This window comes from Megascapheus bottae, chromosome 13 (assembly GCF_031878675.1).
Source record: "Megascapheus bottae isolate mThoBot1 chromosome 13, mThoBot2.hap1, whole genome shotgun sequence".
In the NCBI taxonomy this organism is placed as follows: Eukaryota; Metazoa; Chordata; class Mammalia; order Rodentia; family Geomyidae; genus Megascapheus; species Megascapheus bottae.
This window is the reverse complement of record NC_143521.1, coordinates 17,769,483-17,793,933: the sequence shown is the minus strand read 5'-3', so window position 1 is coordinate 17,793,933 and position 24,451 is coordinate 17,769,483. Positions and strand designations below refer to the sequence as shown.

General features: G+C 40.0%; 1 protein-coding gene across 1 annotated transcript in view; it reads left to right on the top strand.

Annotated features, from left to right (window-relative positions):
- Parm1 (prostate androgen-regulated mucin-like protein 1) overlaps positions 1 to 24,451 on the top strand; it is a 98,750-nt gene that overhangs the window by 67,812 nt on the left and 6,487 nt on the right. Inside the window, exons 2-3 of the mRNA XM_090343436.1 lie at positions 2,570 to 3,268; positions 15,973 to 16,051. Of these exons, the coding sequence (XP_090199562.1) occupies positions 2,570 to 3,268; positions 15,973 to 16,051 (778 nt within the window). The remainder of the gene's footprint in view (positions 1 to 2,569; positions 3,269 to 15,972; positions 16,052 to 24,451) is intronic.

Here is a 24,451-nt window from a genome sequence, read left to right as displayed (position 1 = left end):
CCTTGGTTATCTCATATTGGTATAGTATCTCACTTTGTTATCTGATATATTGAATTTATTTGTATTTGGATATTTGAAATTTGATAGGGAAGGGGGGAAAACCAATACGGGTGGGGGGTGAGGGGAGGGAGGGAAATGGGTACCAAGACATGTGAAAGGGTATCAATGTATGTGAATTAATGCACCTTCTATCTGGCAAATATCATGTAACCCTTTTACTAATTACAATAAAAAATATGGGAAAAAAAGAAGTAAATTCTGACAAAGTGTAGTATGGGAAAAAGTTGAAAATATTATGCTAAATGAAATAATCATAAAAAGGCTTTATTAATAATATACATTCTACCTATATGGACACTTAAAGCATCAAATTCATAGTGAATACTCTGGTGGTTCACAGGGAAAGGAAGAATGGGGAATGAGGAGTTGTTACATTGGTTTTGGTTTTGTGCTGACCCTGGGGCTTGAACTTATGGCCCGAGTACTGTTCTGAGCTATTTTATTCAAAGCTAGTACTCTACTACTTAAGCCACAGATTCACCTCCAGCTTTTGATTGGTTAATTAGAGATAAGAATCTGATAGACTTTCTTGCTCACGGTAGCTTTGAACCATGGGTTTCAGATCTCTGCTTCCTGAGCAGCTGGAATTATAGGCATGAACCACCAGTGCCCAGCAAGAAGTTGGTTTTGTTTGTTTGTTTGTTTTAATGGGCATTAGGTCTGAGTTTGGGAGAATTAAAAGCTTCTAGAGATGGACGGTGTTGATAGTTCACTATGAATTTGCCAATACCATTGAACTGTATATGTTATAATCATAATTGGTAAGCTTTGTGTGTTTTCCTTTAACTCTTTAGAACCATTTAAAGAGAATGACAAGAGGTTGGAGTCGGAATGGCCTTAATTAGGACTGTCTAGGAAAGCTGCTCTGAGGAAGAGGTGGCTGAGTAGATCAAAGCAATAAGGAGGACATGAGATGACATGGAGAACTATCTGGAGATCGTTCTAAGTATTCCAGAATAGCTTTGAAGTCCTTTGATCAGCATAAGAAAAAAATGACCTTCTTTATCACTTAAAAGTTCTTTCTGACTGTATGTGAAATGTGGGCTGCATGAAAGAAACCTGGAAACCAGAAGGCTAAGATACTATTCTCACGTAGGAAGTATAGTTCCGTGGTAGAGAGCTTTCCTAATATGCACAAGGCTTAGCAGGAGACAGAAGGGAGGGAGGCAGGGAGAGAGGGAGGCAAAGGGAAGGAGGGAGGGATACTACTGTCTATGCTAACTCAATGATGTTGAGCTGCTGAGGAGAAAATGGCTGGATTATGAATATAGTCTCAAAGGAATGATCTGTGTCTCACAAGTTTAATGCACGAAGGCAGAGATGACTAAAAAATTATGTCTTACTTTATATCTGGGCAACCTTGCAAATGGGGGTTCCATCTATTGAGATGGAAATGATCAGATGGAAAAGCTGTTCAGAGGTATGGGAAAAAACGGTATGGGGAGGCAATCAAGAGATGTGTTATGTGGGGCCGGGAGTTTGGCCTAGTGGTAGAGCGCTTGCCTAGCATGCTGGCTCAGGCAGGAAGGTCTATGAGACTCACCCCTTCAGTTACCAACAAGCCAGAAGTAAAGGTGGGGTTCAAGTGGTAGAGCAGTAGCCCTGAGCACAAAAGCTCAGGGACAGCACCCACACCCTGAGTTCAAGCTCCGAGACCAACACACACACACACACACACACACACACACACACACACACACACATCACAGCATTACTGCGGGGGCCTTAAAACATCTCAGACATCCCAAAATTTCCAGTCAGTTCTCTCCAAAAATTTCACTCTACGTATGCTGGGAGCTGGGGACAAGAGTCATTCCATTTGAGTGCTCTTTTCCACTAATCCACTTACTACTGCTACTGAGTCTTCCAGCTGGTTCCTACTGAGCATCACAGAAAAAAGTGGAACAATTTTTAAAAATCATTTTTAAGATGTGAGGGAAGGAAGCAAATGAGAAGTGAATCTGATTGAGGCATACTGCATGTGTGTGTGGCGGTATCACAGTGAGACCCTTTTGTACAAACACATGGGTTTTGTTTTTGTTTTTTGTTTCGTTTCGTTTGTTGGTGGTGGGGCTTGAAATCTGGGCCTGGGCACTGACCCTAGGCTCTTCAGCTCAAACTCAAGGCTAGCATTCTACCACTTCAATCCATAGCACCACTTCTGGTTTGCTGGTGGTTAATTGGAGATAAGAGGCGCAGGGATTTTCATGGCCGACTGGCTTTGAACCATGATCCTCAGCTATCAGCCTGTGGAGTAGCTAGGATTACAGGCATAACCACCAATGCTCTTTAGAACTGACTACTCCATATTGTTTTCCAGAGTGGTTAAACAAGCAGAACTAACTTTTTATGTGACTTTCAAAATTGGGTGTTAACTGCACAATACAAAATACCAAATGGGAACTATCTGAGACCATACTACACAATAGCTTTTAGCTATCGCCTAGCCTCTATTACCCTAATATGTAGTTTTCATAAGTTAATCACTTTTTTCCTGGCTCTTTCACAGGATTAAGGGTACAGAATATGTCAGTGACATCAACCTCCACGTCTGCTTCTCATTCAACAAAAATTACGCCACCCCCTACCATCTGGACTGGCTCTCCACAGAACTCTGCTGTAACCACTGTCTTTCCAGTCTCAGACACTGGCAATGCCTCAGTTGTCCCAGTTATATCCACAGCCTCAACATCTATATTTTCCAAGGATATTTCCACCAATCCTGGAGAAGAAGAAATCACCAGCGACTCTTCAGTATGGGAAAGTACACACACAAATCCCACCACCCCTGGGCTCTTGTCTGCCAGCAGCTCTGTTCATTTGACACCCATGCCTGAAGAACACAGCTCAGGAAGTCCTGCAACTACTGTGCCAGCTGTAGGATCTCAGACCCCACCACTCACATCCCCTCAAGCTTCTGCCTCTACCCCCTCATCCCTATCAACCTCTATGCCTGTGGTACCTTCTGCCTCCATCACCCCCACCCTGAGCACTTCTGTGAGTATTCAGACTACAGCAGCTCCGATGTCATCTGAATTCCCAACGGAGGAACACAGCTCTGGTCACATACCCACTTCCCATGCCACAGACCAGCCGGGGACCAAAGAGAAAACACCCCAAGATTCTGAGTCAGTCAAAGTGATGTGTGAATCTGAAACCACCACTCCCTTTCTGATTATGCAGGACGTGGAACATGCATTAAGTTCAGGTGAGTACATTTGGACTGTACTTTCTTTCGCAGCAAGTCAATCTTGTGGGAGGCTGATCCCACAAGATTGTGGGAGAATATTGTGGGAGAATGATCACATAAGTATGGAAGTTTGAGACCAGTCTGGCCATTACATTGAGTTCCATGTCTCAAAAAGCAAACAAAAAAAGAATTAGGTTACCAATTTTTTTATTGTATTTTATTGTCCGGGTAATGTATAGAGGGTTTAGTTGTATTTGTCAGGTAGTGGGTGCATTGCTTCTAGAATCTTAATACCCCTTCTCATGTTTTGGCCCTCTTTCCTTTCCCCCATCCCCTCCTAATCATCTTGTTTTCCCCTTTCCCTTCTCTATTTCAAATAAATAAATAAACATATATACAATATACCAGGTAACAAAGTCAGATACAGTAACCACATGAGATTAACCATAAGGGGACAAAAAGTGAAAAGAAATATCTTCACATAGTATATCAAGAAAAACAATCACAAAGATAAACCTCTTGTTTCAGGTTACCAATTTTTAAGTTTGAATTGTGGAGTACAGTGTCTGAGGGGGAATTTCCACAAGAAAGCTAACGTTCATTTTAGTCACTTAATAATTTGCATAAGATATACTATTTCTTTAGACAGTTGCCCTGTCTTATTTTATCTCCATATAAAATGGGGGGGGTGTAAAGGATTAACAGTATGGCCTCAGTTCAAGCTTCCTAAGTTTTATTTCTAGTAGTTTTCTAGGTGTTCCCCTTGAAAGGAGAGACACCCCTAAAACAGGATCTTTTTCAGTTGTGTATCAAAGCCAAAGCCAAATCAAGGCAGAGAACTATGGCATTAGTACATTCAATAGCCAGAAAATGGAAACATGAATTTACAAATCAACTTGTGAATAAAAGGGATAAAAGAAAAACATACTCATGACTTTTCTAGAACAGGCAGAGATTCTCTACCCCATCCCCAATTCAGGAAATACCCATTTTTATGTTCCAATGCTTCTTGGTTATTGGTGTGTCCCTTGGAGATTAAATTATAATGAAATCACCATTTCTTTGATGGTTACATTGGTTGGTCACTATCTTGTATCTAATCATTTTTGGCTAGCTTACTTGGAGAAAGCTACCAACAATATTAAGGCAGGGTAGAAGTAAGGTCACCTGTGTATCTGTTTCAGTTCTAATTCCTGACAACAGGCAAGTTATTTCAACTCTCTATGCCCTTCTATTTCTTCATCTATAAAATTGGTATAGAGTAGATTCTACCATAATCTGTTCTAATGAAGTTTAAGTGACATGACATATAAAGCGCTTAGGGAGCCGGGAGTTTGGCCTAGTGGTAGAGTGCTTGCCTAGCATGCACGAAGACCTGGGTTCAATTCCTCGGTACCACATACATAGAAAAAAGCTGGAACTGGTTCTGTGGCTCAAGTGGTAGAGTTCTAGCCTTGAGAAAAGTCTAAGGACAGTGTTCAGACCCTGAGTTAAAGTCCCACAACTGGCAAAAAAAAAAAAGCACTGGTAGAGAATAAGTGTTAATTATTATAATTCTTCGGTTTTTAAAACCATGTTTACCTCTTGGAATTCAGCCAAAGTGAGATAGGGTGGAGAAATCTGACTCATTCATTATTTCATATGGACATAATATTTATTTTTATTCTCCCAGCCATCCTATAAAGTTAGTTTTATTTTCATATTCATTTTTTAAAATTATGGTGGGAAAATATTTAGGGTCTTTCTGAGGCTACTTGGATCTGAAATTGATATATGAATATAAACTTTATGGTTTGGGCTAGGAAAATATTTTCATAGGAACATTTGATCATTTGATTGAGAAACACTAAGGTGAGAACAGCCAGAAGGCAAAGAAAATAGAGATGCAGCCCTTTGCCTAGGTAGACCTATGACCCAGCGTAGATTGAGAATAAAATATTCTAGACAGAATCATGCATGAAATTCTAAGATCAAAGCAACAACTGTCACTGAGGATAAATCTACATCTTTTAATAAATAAACACTATTAATGGAAACCATCAGTAGACAGAGATTAGAAGAAAAAGAACTAAAATTAACACAGAACTAATTATTTGCTTCAGGAAGAATACACAGTCTAGTAAGGTGAAAAGTCCTAAAGAATTATAAATGCTTATTTCAAAAGTGTTTGAATGAAGGTCACAAAAAGAAAGACACAGTAAAACTAGGGTAAATGAACTGGTTTCAAAGGCCTAAGTGAAATATAGGAAAATTAGAGTCTGAAAAGAAAGAAGACAGCAACAGAACTCAAGACAGAGCCCTGTAGAACAATAGATCTCTTGACACTTCCTCCTGAGTTGGTCAGCTTTTGACTTTAAATATTCCGTGTATGCTGATGATTCAGAAAGAGTTCTGCCTCTGTTCTGTTTGCAGATGCCTATTCAGTATGAGCTGTGCTAATGAATGCCCTTAACTAAAGAGCAACATGCATCATAGACATCAAGATGTTTCTGTAACTTTGTGCTGCTCAAAACATCTACAAAGCTCATAATGCATAGAGCCTTGAAAAACAACTAATGATAAGAAAGATGAAACAGGTGTTTTGAAAGTATACCTAGAAAAGTTTTAGGAATAAACAAATGTACATTAATGATACATTTTTAAAAACAAGCTAAAGGGGTAAGCTTTTCTTTGTTCTGCTTTGTTTCATTTATTGCAGTATTGATAGATTGAACTCAGAGCCTCATGCTTTCTAGACTAGCATGGACACTGTGAAGCCACACCTCCAACCCTGCATTTTATTCATTACTTTTAGGATAGGCTCTAACTTAACTTCCCAGTCAGACTCACCTGAACCACTACCTGCCTCCTGCTGGGCTCCTTGTCATTGACAGGATCACAGGTGTGCATCACTGAGTCCAACTTCTCTCTATAGAGATGGAGTCCCATGGACTTTTCTTCCTAAGGTGGCATTTGTAACTAAAATCCTCTCAAATACCTCGGATTGCAGGCTCACACTATTTGCATTCAGATGGTCAATAAAATGCAAGTGTGAAAAGACCCTGTAAAATAATGATAAGCATTCATAATATTATTTTAGAATAACCTTACAAAGTATGGTATCTTAGGGCCAGTTTTATAGCTTTCAGGTCATTGTACATGCCCAAGCATATGCTCTTACAATAAATTGTGCCACCATCTTTACGGACTTTTTTTCCACTCCCATCACCAAATATTGTTGATGTTGGATTGTTAGTAGCTCTCAACATCCTTTACTTCATGTTTCTTCTCAAAGGGAAGGAGTGGGTAGGGGAAAGATGAATGAGAATGTTAAAAGGTATACTATATTCATAGAGTGCTTTGTTAATGGCAATACCTTTGTACAACTACTTAAAGATAATAAAGAAAAAAAGCAAAGCTCTCAATTCCACGGCCACAGCCTTCTAACTAGCCCTGTCCTCTCCTTTCCTAGTCGTCTCCTCCATTTTACTTTTCTCCGCACAGCATCAGCTAGTGATGATTTCACCTAAATCAGGTCATATAGAACCTACTGTCACCAGTACTCCAGTCTCTTCAGAGTGTCCTATTGTTCTGAGAGTGTATAGCCCTGGCTGGCTCTCATGTCCAGGAGTCTGCTGATCTCCCTTTTGACGTAGGGCCTTATAAGGCTCATTTGGACACTTGTGCCTACAACTCTCTGTACCACATCACTCCACTTGGCTAATGCCATTTCAAACTTCAACTATTCTAAATAGTTCTTATGGAGCCCACAGTCCAGCCCTCACCTCCCATATGGCTACAACTCGGATGTATCTTTTTGCCATGATGTATGGTTATACTTTGGGTGTACAACTTTTGTTCAATGTCTTCAATGGTTTTCGGGGATATTTATCTGTTTGAGTTCACAGATGTATTCCTAGCACCTAAAAGTGTCTTCTTCCACATACATAACAAATATTAAGTGATATCCAAACACCAGTGGTTTATAACTGTACTCGAGGGGCTGAAATATGAGAATAGTGGTTTGAAGCCAGCTGGTCAGGAAAGTCCATGAAACTCAATTTCCAGTTAACCAGCAAAACCTAACTAGTGACTAGACCCTAATGGGTGGGTCTAGTAATAGAGCACTAGCTGTGAGTAAAAAAGCCAAATGAGAGCTTAAGAGTTTGGAGCCCTGAGTTCAAGCCTCAGTATCTGCATATACCCCCCCCCACACACACATTCAGTGAATAAATGAATTAATGATTTATTTTCAGTAGAAAATTCAAGTTTTAGATAATAAATATGTGTGATGTTTGTCTCATAAATCTAGAGTTCTGAACTAAGGAAAACAAGGGAATTACCTTTTCCTGTGCACTCAGTGAGTGGTTCTTCTGTCCACCACACCTCTCTTTCCCCCATTCTCATCCCAAATTTTCACTTTCCTATGGACTCTAGGAGTGTCTCAAATAGTGCTAGAAATACTCATTCATAATGTTTTATTTTTTAATATTTTTATTGTAATTAATAGAAGGGTTACATTATATTCACCAGATAGAAGTTGTTTTACTTCACAAACATTGCTACCCCTCTCATGTTTTTGACCCCATTTCCTTTCCCCCACCCCATTCCCTCATCTTGTTTTCCCTCTTCCCTATCCTATTTCAAATAAGCAAATAAACATACATACAATATGTCAGATAATAAGATAAGATACTGTAACTATATGAGATAATCAAGGGACAGCAAAAGAGATGAGAAATAACATAGTACATTAAGGACAACAATCACACATTATATAGCTCTTGTTTCTATATCCTGGAGGTCAGCTTATGTAAAACCCCAAAACGTGTTAAAACCAAATAAGCTCCCAGAAGGAGCCCCAACTGTAAAATTTATTTCTGTTTAAAAAAATATTTGGAACTCTCATCTGTACTTCTTATGTTTTCCTATGGCTTACTTTTACTACCTAAATCTTAATCTCATTTTGAAATATTTCCATTGTACTCTTTGAAGAATATATGTCAAGGTAATAAAATTGGCTGTTTACCATTTATGTTATCATAGAGAAGCAAGACACCTCCTCATGGATTTTAATTGTCCCAGTATCACCTTTCCTTACATTTTGAGAGCTCCTTTCCCCATGGAATAATTTCTCTTTTCTGTTTTAAATGTGACTTTCACCAATCACAGATGATTAAAGGGACTTTTGAAATGCTTCAGTGAGAAAGTGAGATTTAGCTTCTAAGCACAGCTGATGTTATTAATGAGCTTGTGAGCTTACTGGGAAAACTCATTGGAATAAGCCTGATCCTATGTCCATACTGAACTATGAATTTAACTTTCCAAATAAAGAGAGTCTATCCTTTGAGTTAGAACCACTGTCAGGGAAGGATGAAGGATCCAAAATACATCCTGGAGGACTGAGGTTCGGAATTGACTTAGGTGAACACAGAATAGGTATTCAGTTTATACTGTCCTCAGCACATCTTGTTTCTCAGGTCCTTGGAAAGAAAAATATTAGCCAAGAAAAGGTGGTGTTTTATGTAACAGTGACTTGCTTTTTATGATGAGATTCATGACCTTCAAGATTTGGACCAGTGGTTCAAAGTCGAAGGTGAACTTATGCTAAAAACCCATAAATAATTTCAGTAAGTCTACCAAAAACACTGCTAACATGTTTCCATTTGGAGAAATTATGTAGTCATTTCCAAGGCAGGCTGTGGGAAGACAAGAATATGTTCAGTAGAACCCCACACATTGGATCAGACTTCCTGGCTCAGATCTCAGTGGTGCCATTTGTTTAAGTGGGAGAGGCAGGGGAGAGGGGCAGGGGAATAAGTACTTATCACTGAGTACCATATTTTCCTCATATATAACATGAGAGTACAGGTATAGTAGTGTACCTGTGCTACAGGATTCTTTCTTGGTGGGATTAAACAAAACAAGTACATAAAGTACCTCCTACATAATTAGCATTAAATAGATGTTAGTTGCTGTTACTACAGTTGGGTCCTTATCACCAGTATGGATGCCAATAAGAGTGTAAACTTCTCCACACTTAGATTTTCTTCACTTGGAAAATTAGAATGTTTGTGAAAACACTTTAGGGTTCCCAAAGGAGTACTTACTGTGAGTAGTAGGCAATAAAAATCCGCATAATCATCTGCCTACAGCACAATATAAAAAAGGCTAGTCCAATTGTATAGATGAAATCATAACTGTTCACATTTGAACGGCAACACTTTCAGTAAGCCAGGGAAATCTAAAGAAAAGGTGTAAAAACCTAAATTATTCAAGGCTTCTAAGAGAAAAGCCATCTTGGGGAACCTGGGAAACAAAAGCAGCTGGGCCACAGGATTACCCATAGGCCCTACACACCTCCCAAAGTAGACCACTAAGAACCAAAGAAAGGAAGCAATGCTAAAGACATAAATGAGATGGTAGCAACAACAAAACCAAAAATGTTTCTCTCAGTGTTCAGAGAGCTCATTAGCAGAGCATGCCTGGAGGGCAGCACACAGTTTTTGATAACATTTTTTTTTGTTCTCAGGCATCATCCACAAAGAGATAACAGAGGCTAAGTCCCCATACTGGTCCTGATTTTCCTCATTTGCTGGTGTCTTGGTGCAGGGAGTAGTTAGGCCAATCGAATTAGAGCAGTGCTCTCAACTCTGAGCTGGAGCTGCTGTGTAGGGATCTCCTATGCCCACGTGAAAGACAGAACAGTATCCACACACAAAAAAAGAAATAATACTATTTGCTATTCTTGGAAACCTGCTATATTTAGCATTGCAGATGTCAAAGGATAGGCGAGAGGGGCAAAGCTAAAGAGGTAGTTAAGATAATTCCAAGTGACAAAGAGGTCTCATTTGTGCTGGAAAAGATTGTAATTATAGGTGAAGTGAAGAAACAGTAAAGCCATGGTAACCCAGAACAGGTCTAATATGTGTCCCCTGGTCTGCACGGATTGCAAACTTGTGCTCCTTGACACCCTCAAAACATAGCTCATGGGTCCCCAAGAGAAAAAGAAATGCAGGAAGAGGAAACACACAGCTTGTGCAAATACACATCACTTATTACCTCAACCAACATTAGTATTTTTAGCTATATGCTTAATGTAAAACAGTGCTTTCAGATAAAAGGCAACCCTAGTCCCCAAACCAGATCTTGTGGTTACATGAAATAGAAAAGTACAGATATCAATTCTGACTGAAAGTTTGAACTCTTAATTCTGCCTACAAACTAGTTTTTAGATAAGAGTATGAAACAAAATGTTCTACTTGCAATCCTTTTTGACTGACTTTAAGAAAATTTACCACTTCCACTTAGTGTAAAGAAATGACAAAATAGTACTTCAGTGATACAAGAATTTGGGGTGTGATATGGTGTGGAAAAGGAACAATTTCCTAATACAGATTGTGTTAGATTGTGTTACATACACTTTTGTAACATATTTGCATGCAATCCATATGACTTATAATGAAGTCCTTAACTACTAATAAAGTTAAGCATAGCCATATTCCAACAGATCCATTATGGTGTGATTTTATGAATTACTTATTTTGGGCCTAGATAAATGATTTGGTAGCCCTAGCTTTCAAGGATTTCTCATGCAGAGACCAAGCAGAGTATGCTCACATGAAATCATTAGCATGCAAATATATCTTGTCCCTCTATGGCTAGTGTGTATACTATGCATAGTTACCTACAGCTACAAATGTATCACTTACATAGTAGACATACAGCTTACAAGCAAGCCCTTAGGGAAAGAGTGCTCAAGGCAATGGCCTTTATTGGGGATGATTTCTCAATGAAAGATGGGTTTGGCAAGGTTCTTGTAGAAATTGCTGTGGCCCCCTTTCCATAAGTCTTTCAGGGTCCCTGTATCCACACTGTCAAGCTCAAATACCAATCTGGCTTTCAGAAATCTCCATACTTGGCCCTGAGTAATCCTACAGCCTCTTTCATGCCTTTGATTTCCATTTGTCCCTCTTTTGCAGACTGTGATCACATTTTTGTCACTTTTGAAAATTATATGACCTTAGGAAAGTCACCCATTCAGCCCTTGGGTATTTTCATGTCTTAGTACACAAACTCTCTCAACAGCTCTTCCCCATCTGTCTACCCCTCTCAGTAGCCCTAGATATGGATAGCAGCCCATATTTTAGATCAGAGCTCCAGTTGCATCGCCTCTGTCTCCAAGTCCAGTGCTGCTGACCCTTCAAGCCCAGAGATGCAAAATATCTATTCTCCCTGCAGCAGGCTCCTACCCCCAGCCTGCTTTCAGTCCTTCTCATCCTTTAGAGAATAACTTCACTTGCATCTTTTCCTCAGATGACTACAGCTTTGTAGACCTGCTTCCCTTAGTCACAGGTAGAAATATCCAGTGTCTCTATTTCCTGCCTGTGTGTCCATCTGATCATACACTTTCCGGTTTAAGCAATTGGGTGGACTATTCTCTGTACCCTACAGTGCCCTCGGTGAACCGTGGTGCTCACTCATAGAGTCTGTTGAATTGATTTGGGGACAAAAGGAGGAGGCTACAAAAATTACCTTCCCATGGCGTGGAGAAGAGAATGAGAAAGACAAGGAGTAAAATACAAAAAGAATGCAAAATGACCTTCAGTACTGGTGAAATTAGCATCCCCTTAGTATCTAATCCATGTGAGAGAACTGAAGTTGTTTTTATTCATTGTTTCTCTCCATCTCACCATCCTACAAACATTATCACAACCACCCCCACCATAGCAAATGACAGCACATGCCATGATTAGTTAATACACACACACACACACACACACACACACACACACACACACTTCCACATCCACTCAGCTGTCATCAAATGTATTTGAACAAAACACTGTCTACTGAACATGTACAATTTTTTTTCTTTCCATGATTTCCTAAACAATACACTGCAACAACTGTTTACAGACCATTTACATTATATTAGGTAGTATTGGTAACTAATGATGATTTAAAGTAAGCAGGAAATTATATGGGAATCATGCAGGTACTCTGTGTATTATGTAAGGGAATTGAACTTTCTTGGATTTGGTTATCTCTAGAAGGGTTTAGAGCCAACCACACATGAATTTTGGCATCTGACAGTACAATAGTGCACAGGATTTGTGGCAGTCTTCAGCAGTTATTTGAGGCTACAAAAATTGCCTGAAATCAGGAGCTTAAATCTCCTTGGTTTTATGTTCTATGTCTTGTGTCTTCTTGTAATTAGTTCCAGCCTCAATGAACTTGAAGTATTAAACTTCAACCCATCTTTACCAGTGCCTACAGGAGGAAGCAACGAGCATTTAAATTTGCAAACTGCATAAAACCTAGGTGAAATAGGCCTGGGTGAAAATACTAGTTCAATCATTTACCAGGTATAAAACTTTAATCAACTTCTCAACCTTTTGGGACTCCTCATCTATAAAATGGAAGCAAATCCACTGTTCTTATAAAGATGAGGAGCTGTGAAGTTCTTGGCCCACTGCCCTACCTAAGTAATCATGGGCAAAAAAATAAGTGGCTGTAACTGCTCTTAAGCCTGCTTGTTCTTCTCACATGGGCCATTAGGAAAGTGGCAGGAAGGAAACCTGTGAAATCCCAGACTTGGTATAGGCACAAAGCACAAGCACACTTTGATTTCTGGATCTTCAAAGCCATTTGGTTAGGCCGGACATGTCGGTACAATGGAATGTGCTAGCACAGTGGAATATTCTTGTATCTTGGTTTATAAACTATACAGATAAGTTTCCTCCAATTCTCTCTTAATTTCTGCCCATTCCAGAGTGTGACAGCATGAGTCGACTATGCCCAGTCTGTAACTTGCAAATCCTAATGAGGAAGAAAGGAAATGCCAGCAAACTTTCCCATCCTACACTTCCAGCACATAGCCCATGAGAGTCTGCACATTCCTCATTTTTCTTCTCCCTTCCCTGCTTAAAAAAAAAGAATAGAAGAACAAGGGGGAATTCCAGCTTAGTTTAAACAAAATCCAGGGGGAAATAACATTTGTTTTCATAAGCAGGAAATGAAGCCTTGTCATAGAAGTTGGGGTATCACTGGCTTAGCAACCCCTCCCTATGACCAAATCATGAAGTGCTCAGGTGTGGAGCTTCCAAGAGCTCCCTTCAGAGACAGCAGCTGCTGTAGAGGTTAGAGAACTCTCGAGAAATAGGCTTTCCTGGGCTCAGGGCTGAGAAAGGACTCTCGTTCTAGAAGACTATGGTTTTCATGGTCAGCACCCTCTGAGGAGAGCCAGTGAGCCATAAAATATTATAGAGGAAGTCTAAATATGGAAGCACACATTATTATTTTATGTCATAGATCTTGCCCTCAGCTTGACAATACCACCTCTTAGAAGGGTGCCTTTACTTAGGTTCTCTGTATCAGGCAGAAAGAAAGTCACTCAGAATGTACAGCTCTGAGAATCTTAGATGCTACCATCTGTGGACTTAGAAGTAGAGTCTTGAAGAGACCCATGAGAAGATGGGGGTTATCCCTGACCCTGGACAGCTCACTATCTGATAAAAGAGACACAAGTCTTCCTGTCACTTGCTGTTTCCACCTCTACCACAACAAAAAGAACAACACTTTGTGTTGGAGAAGCTGTCTGACTTATTTTAGAAAGAGGTGGTATATAAATAAACTCAGCAAATCACAGAGCTGGAGGAGACCCAACTGCTACAAGGAAGGAACTGGGAAAAAGGTCAAACCTGATTTCCTATATTCAGCTATCCCTAGGGCTGAGAGCAGGGGTGGGGAAGAGAAAGGAGCCTTGTAGGGAAATCAGCTTGCCCCTTCTTTTCAAAAAGGGACAAATTAGATTAAAAGGTCAGTTTAGAAAAAAGGCTCCTAATTGCAATGATTGTATCTTTTTTTAATCCTAAAATGCCCGATCACTGTACCTTGCAGTTAGCATCTTCCTTTCACAAGCTCTTAAAAGCGGTTGTTATGAGACTTCTGTGAACTTTGAGTTGTTCTAATTTCAGCACAGTTTGGAAGGTAAGAAGCTAAGAGCCACCTTTCAAAGTAGAAGAGGGGGAATTAACATGAGAGGCTCTGACTTCACATTTTTCCTGCTGAACCCGATATGCACATTTGCATGATCCATACCATAATTTTATCTTTATGTGGGAAAAGGCAAAAAATGAATTATACTGATAATTACATAATCTGATTCAAAAGGATCCCAGGAGCAAAGAAATGGAGTGTCAGAAGTGTGTTGGTTCTGAAGCGGTCAAACACAGTAAGTCTCCATGGAGACATCAAGCTCTGTCCTTCATCTTCAATAATCTAATGATTTTATTTGACTCATTTTTTTAAAAATTATTTTTGGTGGTGGTGGGGCTTGAATTCAGAGCCCGCGCACTATCCTTCTTCAGCTCAATGTTAATGTTCTCCCACTTGGAGCCACAGTTCCAATTCCAGTTTTCTGGTGGTTAATTGGAGTTGAGTCTCATGGTCTTTCCTGCCCAGGCTGGCTTTGAACCATGATCCTCAGATCTCAGCCTCTTGAGTAGATAGCATTACAGGTGGATAGACAAATATATTCAATGTACATATGTGAAAATGGAAGCAGGCAACTTGTTTTTAACTGATTGCTAATAGCTACTTTTGGATCCAGATTTCAAATTACCAAACAAGAAGAATCATTTTAGTTATAGCTGATTCTTTCAACACAAACAAAAAAAAAACAATGTTACCAATTATATGGGATCTTATTTTGTATTTTTGTATACCAGACTTATTTCCTGTATATAGAAATTTAGCATTGAAACATGAAAGCTGAACATACATCCCAAATAAGAGGTTTTTTTCCCTCCCCAATGCTGTGGTATAATAGAATCATTAAAATTAGCACAACTACCAAAGTGAACCTCTTAAAGTGGACACCACAGATATAGCTGAGTGGTTTTGGTTTATTAAAAAAACAACTGTATTACCTTTTTTATAACCCTTGGAATAAAATATCTTGTCTCCAAATATTACACAAGTGACATAAAAATGAGCCATATCCTATAAAAGAAGAAAAGAGAACATCAAGTGATTTAAAATCCACTACCCTGAGTGCAACAGACAGCAGCAAGTCACTCTTAAAAAGATAATCAAATATTACTGTGGATTGTTCTCTGAATACCAAGCTAGCTGAAAGGTCTTGATGAATACTGAAAGATATATTGGCCATTACTGAACCTTGTTTGGCATTAAAACAAATTTTAGTAGCATAATATTTTGATTCTATTATTTTAAGATCCTGGGCTTTGTGCTGGCTCTGACTTCCATGCAGAACTATCTGTAGTCAATACCTTTGCAAGTATGAGTATGGACTCATACTTGCAATGCCAGCTACTCAAGAGGCTGAGGTCTGAGGATCATGGTTTAAAGCCACTCCAGGCAGGAAAGTCCTTGACACTCCTATCTCCAGTTAACCACCAAAAAACTAGAAATGGATCTGTGGCTCAAGTGGTAGAGTACTAGCGTTGAGCACAAAAGCTCAGAAACAGCATCCAGATCCTGAGTTCAGGCCCTGGAACAAGGAAGCAAGGAAGCAAGGAAGGAAGCAAGGAAGAAGGAAGGAAGCAAGGAAGAAGGAAGGAAAGAAGGAAGGAAGGAAGGAAGGAAGGAAGGAAGGAAGGAAGGAAGGAAGGAAGGAAGGAAGGAAGGGAAGATAAGTAGGTTGGTTGCTGGGATTAGACATTTGAGAGTAATTAAGCTCACTTTATTTTCTTCTTTGGCCCCTTTCTCCTTCACAGGTAGCATTGCGGCCATCACAGTGACAGTTATTGCTGTGGTGCTGTTGGTGTTTGGAGTTGCAGCCTATCTGAAGATCAGGTGAGAGATACCTCACTTTAAAAAGAAAAGAATTCCATCTTGTGGGTCTCTGTGTTAAGAGCTATTTTGTTAAGAGGTCATTTCTTAGTCGGTCATTTCTTAGCCATCTGAAACACTGGCCAGGAAGTGAGCCTAGCCAATGAACTCTACTCCAGACAAGAGCAGTGGCATGGTGTCTGGACTTCAGCAGAACAGAAAGAAATAAGCTGCTATGTGGGGCACGATGATGTGGTGAACAAAATTGAAATCAAAGCCCAGGCATACTGCCCTGAAATCAAATCTTTACCCTAGGGTACTCATTACATCTGGGAGCTGGAATACACGGTGTGGGGGGGTGATTGGTCAGGGTCAGGGTCCCCAAAGGATAATGTTCTGCACATTCATCTGTGGATTTGTACTCAATCTGTAAATCAGGTTTTCAGGTTCTAATCCTAAATGTGAAAATTAAAAGGAAAAGTAGAGCATTTTCTATAAAACTAGGATTTAATTCAAAACAAAACAACAACAACAACTTTTCTTTCCAGGGTACCCTTGGCTCATGGCTGTAATCCTGGCTACCCAGGAGGCTGAGAGCTGAGAATTGTAGTTCAAAACCAGTCAGGGCCAAAAAGTCCAATAAACTCTTTTATCCAATAAAATACCCAGAAAAAAAAGCTAGAAGTAGCACTGTGACTCAAGTGGTAGAGCGCTAGCCTTGAATACAAGTAGGCTCAAGGACAACACCGAGACCCTGGGTTCAAGCCTAGGACCAGAATTAAAAAAAAAAAAAAAAAAACCTTTTCTTCTATGAAGTAGGTAAAATAAATGGTAGATTTTACCCTCTTAGAACCAACTGTGTGAATCCTCTGTGAATCTCCCATTTTTGTTTTCTGTGGCTCAAAGAAATCCAAAAGTCTTCAAGCCATATCATTCCCGTGGAGTGTCCTTCCCGCTGCAAAGTGGCAGATGGCAGCAGCAGTGTTATTTACTGGTCTGAGCAACTTTGGTACCAGGAACAGAAGGATAGGTTTTGCTGTGATAAACACTGCCACTTCTTGACTTCCAACACTTCATCCTCCCAGCAGCCAGAACCTGCTTTCAGGAGCTGCTCTGACCCTGCACTCCTTCCATCAATACTTCACAGTGGCATTAACCTTTCATCTTGGCTCTCGAGGCCATTCCTGGTGTACTGTCCCTTCTGTTTCATCACATCTCTGTTTCCTTCTTAACCCACTAAGCTCCAGTTCTCAGGATTTACAGAACTTACTAGGTTCTATCTTTCCACAGCGCTTAGACTGCTTTGCTGGGAACTCTTTCTCATGCAGTGTGTGGTGACTTCAATCACGCTTCCTCTGAAAGATTTTCCTTCTGGTGCACCAAGGCCTCTCTTATTTGTTTTCTTAGTGCTGTCATTACTTTCATCCTAGCTATTATCTGTATCTACTACTGTGTAAATTAAATAATGCATAAAGGACAGTGCTTGGTAGATTGAATACGTGCAAATTTTATAGAATACACAATACCATGCTAATGTGATACATACAGACACATGCGCTCTGGTCTTTTCTCACCTGCACATCTTCCTCAAGTCATATGCTCACTTTTCCTGTCTCTCCTGCCCTTGTTTCTTGCATGCAAGATCCTGCGCACACATCTTCCCTGGAGCCCCTACTCATCTCCTGTTGTCACTTAGCCCAGCCCAACCACCCCTGAGGACCTATCCTTTTCTCCTTCCCTTTCCTTCTGTCAGTTAAGTATACATTGAATCAATCCAATCATGGTGGCATTGACTATGAGTCTGCTTTTGTGCCACATTTCTACTTAAGGTGCAAAGAACAGAAGAGGTTAGTCTTCAAAGAAAACAAAGGGCCCAAGTGACCTATGTTAAAATGTTGGCCTATTTTAAATCAGATGTTTCCTCCTGATTAGAAGAAGTCTTTGTCCTCATTAGGTCTGCATTTCCTTGAATAATCAGACTTAATTTTACAAATTATATCTTACTGAATGGTACCTTTTTTTCCTCTATTTTAATTACAAGTTTATCACTGTATTTTAATTATAAGTCAAATTGATTTTTATTATCTATTCTTGGAAACTCATGGCCATTTTGTAACAAGATATCTATGGGAAAAAATGTATTCCTGAGGCTCAAAAAAACTTACAGATAAAGCATACAGTCATTTCCAGAATCACCAATTACAAGTTTTGGAAAAGCTGTATCACCAAATACATGATCTCTATTGGAGTACAGAACAAACTAGAACTAGTTCCTTCTCACTACATACCTCTTCAACACTTCACCCCCTAAAAGAATAATGTTTAAAATTACCATCTCAAACCAACCGTGATTCTTGACAGACAATCTACAAACAGTAATTAAGGATTCAGACTCCAAAAACAGAGAAACTTTAGTTTGAATCCCAGCACTAACTCTTTCTAGCAGTGTACTCTGGTCATGTGATGATGTATCACAGATCTTCATTTATCACTCACCTGTGAATTAATTTGAACTATCTGGTAGCAGTCTTGGAAGACTGCTAAATGCCACTTCCCAAGAACACAGCATTACCACCACCATCACCACCACCATCATAATCATATTGGTTAACTGAAATGAATAATAATAATATAATCATAGAGACAGAGAAATAGGGAGATAGATATTTGAGCATTAGCAATGGGCCAGACATTCCTTTAAACATAAGTCCCAACATCTTTTTTTTGCAAGCATGTTATTTCACTTTGTACTAATGAGTGCTTACTAAAATTGTATAAAATGTTGTTTTAAACTATATTTCTCTAGATAAATATATTTAACACCAGATAAATTCAGAGAATGATTAAATGGAATGAATCTTTATTTAGATTCTCCTAAGTGCAACAAAAAAGTATAAATACAAGATATAAAAAGTATAAATACTTGTCTTTTGTGCTACTTACATTTGGCACTGTAAACTTAGAGGTGGATAAAATTATCAGGTCCCTGCTTTAAAAACCCCCTAAGGAAAACCCCTTTCTGCTCCTCCATTTATTATTTTGACAAAATGATAACATATGGAGGTTAATAGTTCTCATGAATCTTAAGGCTGTGCAAAAATACCTTCAAGTATTATTTTACCAGATTCTTGGGAAACCCCCACTTATCATTCATCAAAAGTATTGGTGGCTACATCAACGTGTGGTGTGTATGTGTGTATGTGTGGCTAGGCTTTGCCCTCTGTGGAAAGTTATTCTACTTCTATCATCCTGTATTTCTGAGAACAATAGCAGATATCTATTTGGTGGGCTTTTATTTGGTGGGCTTTTACTTGGTGGGCTTTTACTTTATTTTTTCTGTAGTATCAGATGACTGAAATCACAGCTTATAAGGGAACCATTAGCTTCTAACCACAACCTTGGGGGCTAGAGACCGACCATCCAGCGTCTTGCAATTACAAGAACTCATGAGCAGAAAAGCATTACACCTCTCAAGCATTAATAGTAGCCCAGTACTTTTCACCTTTCTCCCCAAATCTTCATGATTTCCCAGGGCACAAGTAAATTCATTAGCCATTTGTGTTTCACACTGCTGTTCTTCGGAGATCTGTGACCTCTAGTTTTATCACTGTGTCCTCTGTCTGAAGAACTGTATATTTTTACAACCTGAGTCATTAGAGGATGTGGCATATAAAATTGAACTGCCCTAGCCTTCAGTAGCCCTCCTGGTATCAGCCCCATTCCAGCCAGCAGCTGTGGAAAGAACAACATGCTTTGCAGTTCAGGTCAGTATTGTACTGACTTTCCACTGAAATAGGGAGTGTAGAAGTTGGGCACCAGCTACTCAAGAGGCAGAGATCCTTAGATCTCAGCTTGAAGCAGCCTAAGCAGGAAAGGCTCATCTCCAATTGACTACAAAGGAAGGTTCCTATCTCTAACTACAAAGGAAGCCAGAAGTGAACTGTTGCTCAAGCAGTAGAATGGTAGCCTTGAGCATAAAAGCTTAGAGACACCACTAAGGGCCTGAGTTCAATCCCCAAGACCAGCAAACACACACACACACACACACACACACACACACACACACACACACACACTCACACACACACACAATTTTAATGAGTACAGAGCACCAGGCAGATTCTAACATGGTGCCAAGCACATGCACCCGAAGACAAGTGACCCAATGAGTTTATTGGTAAAATGAGAATATAAAAGTAACTATACCTAGCACACGGTTGCCGTAAGGGCAAAGTAGGGGCACATACACAGTCAGTGCCCAAGGTGAGGTGAGGTCCTTGAAGAAGGCTGGTTGTATGAGCTACAGCTGTTATCCAACTACATTTGGTGTTTCATAAAATAGTTGCTTCTGATATAAAATTGTTGAGTGTCCTATCCATGCCTTTCCCTCTCAGTAGGCATCAAGCATTTAGAGGAGAGAAAGAAAAGGAAGATGTCTTCTGGTCACTGTACACTGATCCAGCGTTGACAGTTTTAGCCATGGTGTTCTGAATTCCTGTCAGGTTGCATTCACACTGCACATCCACAAATAGAATGGGTTCTCTGGGCAGTCTGTATGCCAATCTTTTCAAGTTTGTAACTTGAAAAAAAAGCATAAGCCCTATCTGCCTCTTGCAAAGGATATCTTTAATTAGTGTTGATTGAGGAATGAGGTAAGTTACTTCTGTTTTATTTAGGTTGGCTCAAAACTATTCCACTAGGAGATAATCTCCCTACGTAACAGACCTTATCTGGTAGAGCCACAGAAGTGGATGCAGCTATAATTAGGTATGCTGCTAACCCAGACAGACAAAATGGGCTTTTCCTTCCTCCAAAATAACTATTATCTTCATTTATAGACACCACCAAGCCTAGACTTCAAGCTGGTTTATGAGAAGTCACCTGTTTTACTTTATAGCTCACAGTGGTTGCATTCTGATGATTGTGAGGTTTAAAAAGTAGGCTCAGCCAGCTATGACGGCTGTCATGTGGGTGTCTATAGGTCTGGTTCACTTCATTTTTCTGCCTCAGTGGTCCTCAGACTCTGTTGTGCATAATTACTACTAGGCAAGCCTATCGTAGACAGTTTTTGGCTCACCCTCATCCTCACAGGATCAGATTGTGGTATGTCCATGTGGGGTCTGTGCCCCTGCTTTTCTAACCAGCCCATGGGAGAGTGCCAGGGTACTGCTTTGTCTTTGTCTAACACTCCTAGCAGTGACATGGCTGTAGAAGCTCCCAGATAGACTAACCTGGTGTCTTAGGCCTCTATGACTGAATATCTGGACATATTGCTCTTTTGCCCTCTATCAGATGTTTGGTTCCTTGATATCGTTCTCTGTGTCTCTGTCTCTCTCTCCCCAGGCTTGAACTCATAGCCTTTTTGCTCAGCTTGCTTGCTTTCTCATGGCTGGTACCCTGCCACTTGGGCCAGGCCTCCAGTCTGGCATTTTACTGATTAATTGAAAAGGAAAACTTTTCCACTCAGGCTAGCATTGAGCTGATAATCTCCCAAGTCTCAGCCTCCTGAGTAGCTAGGATTACAGGCATGTGCCACTGGTGTCCAGTCTTTGGATTCAGATCCTTTTATATGGCAAATTCCATGCTGTCCAAGTCAAAAAAAAAGAAAAAGACAGCCCTCCCCTGGAAGCCTCCTCCTCCTCCTGGCTGGAATTTCTGCAGTCTTTGCCAGTTTCCATTTCTGAAATCCCATGAAATCCGTAGCAGTGACTGACATGGCAGAGATGCTTTATAAACATGTACTAAACAAGAGAATCATTCTGGATCAGTAAGGTTTGGGATGCATCTGCAATTCTTCTTCTGGATTTGGAGAAATGGGAATCCATGGGTATCTCTGGAATCCCACAGACCTTCACTAGTTATCTCAGGATACCAGACTTGCTTATGAATAGCCAGACCTCTTTTTCACCCCAATAATATGTTGTCTGCTTTAAAACAGATAACTTTAACTTGGCACCAGTGACTCGCACCTATAATCCTAGCTACTCAGGAGGCCGAGATCTAGGAATCATGGTTCCAAGCCATTCTGGGCAGAAAGTTCATGAGACTCTTATCTCCAGTAAACTACCCAGAAAAAGCCGGAAGTGACCATATGGTTCAAGTGGTAGAGCACTAGCCTTAAGCACAAGGAAGCTTAGGGATAACACCCAGGTCTTGAGTTCAAGCCCCAGAACCAGCCTCTCCCCTCCAAAAAGAAGCAGATAACTTTATTTTTTATTGTTTTTTTAAATGTTATTGTTAGGGTGATGTACAGAGGGGTTACGATGATATACATAAGGTAGTGAGTGCATTTCTTCTTGAACATTGTTACCTCTTCCTATGTTTTTCTCCCACTTTCCCTCCTCCCAAATTGTAAAAAAAAAAAAAAAAGAAGGCAGATGACTTTAAAACATAAAAGAAACAAACTCACTGAGCACCAGTGTCTCATGCCTGGTAATCTTATTTAGAGGACATAATTCAAAACCAGCCAAGGAAGAAAAGTCAGAAAGACTTCATCTCCAATATCACCAGCAAAGATCCAAACCGATTGTGTGGCTCAAATGGTAGAACACCAATGAAGCAAGCAAGTCAAATAAAGATGAGGCTCACAGTTTAAACACTGGTACCAGAAGAAAAATAGTAAAATAGCCAAACAAACTTATCTACCAGTGTTTATGTCACAATATGTGTGAAAGTAAGCTTTAGCAAAACAGACTATGGAAAGAGAATTTGTTTAAAATAATGTTTGTGCCCATCATTTGGGGATTTGGAAGGCGGAAGGAAATGCTGGGATGCTGTATTACGACACTCTGACACAGATTTGCTATAGTGACTGTGGGCAAAGGAGTTGAGAGCTCTCATGGTCCCTATTTGCTTAGCTTCAGAATCACAGTATACAATGTTAATTTCTTGTTTTGAACAAATATTTCATAAATATTGAAGATGCTGGCATTAGGAAAAGATGTGTGAAGGATAAGAGAATTCTTGTTAGTTTCTTTTCTGCAGATCTAAGGTAAATACAATATAAAAAGCTTTTACTCTAAATAGTGGACCAGTAGCTGCCATACAGATAAGTCCTTAGGATTGCTGTCCTTGCTCTTCCTTTTGTCTGCAGAGCATACGTCAAGCATCCATAAGACTCATCTCATCTCTTAGATATGCCTGTGTAAGATATCTTCGAGAACTTCCTTACCACTGGCTCAGAATTGTAGTACTCCTTCACACTAAATTCCTCAGCCTCCTTCCTTGTTTGCTTTATTACTTTTTTCTGACACAGTTAACATCCACCATAATAGTATACATTATGTCTCCCCTACATAGAATATGAGCTTTCCCAGAGCAGGGATTTGACTCTGTTTCCTATCTCCCAGGTCCCAGAATAAAATCTTTTCCGATGGTAAACCTTATAATGACTAGTAAAATGAAAGGAGCCAGGCAGGGGCATGGTGATCAGACACAGAGAGCCACAGATAGAAACAGGGACAGTGACAGCTTACATTAAACCCTTTGCTAATGAGAAAGAGGAATCTAATGCTTAATTACTAATGGCTAATGAGCTGCATAATCAACTGTATTTCCCAGCACTAAGCTGAATCTTTTTTTTTTTTTTTGCCAATCCTGGACTTGAGCTCAGGGCCTGAGCACTGTCCTTGGACTTTATCAAGGCTACTTGAGCCTCAGCACCACTTTCAGCTTTTTTCTCTATGTATGTGGTACTGAGGAATTGAACCCAGGTCTTCGTGCATGCTAGGCAAGCACTCTACCACTAGGCCAAACTCCCAGCCCACTAAGCTGAATCTTAATCATTGTTGTCTCCCTCATTCTTAGCTTGTGATAAGTACTAACGAATGAAAGCAAGACTCTATTGAGGTGAAAGAACTTCAGGGAATTGGGTTTTTTTTTATTTGTTTGTTTTTAATGGAGATACAGAAGTCTACAATGGAACTTTGTAGAGGTGAGGGTGTTTCCTCTGTTTTTTAACAGAGAATGTGGGATACCAGATACCTCACCTATTTTTTGCCAGTCCTGGGGCTTGAACTCAGGGCTTGAGCACTGTCCATGGGCTTTCTCAAGGCTGGAACTCTACCACTTGAACCACAGAACCACTCCCAGCCTTTTCTATGTATATGGTACTGAGGAATCAAACCTGGGTCTTCGTGCATGCTAGGCAAGCACTCTACCACTAAGCCAAACTCCCGGCCCTACCTCAATCATTTTTAAGGACAACTATCAAGGACAAGTATCAAGGTCATGGTTATCTTAAAATAGATGCCATTTTGCAGGAATGAGGATGGCTCACAATTAGATGTCACCTTATAGAATGAGAGCCAAGAGCAATGATTATTTTTTTATTAGATTGAGCAGGGGACTGTAGCCCAAGCCTATAATCCTATCTACTTAAGAGGCAGAGATGGAGGAATCATCATGACTCAAGGCCAATCCAGG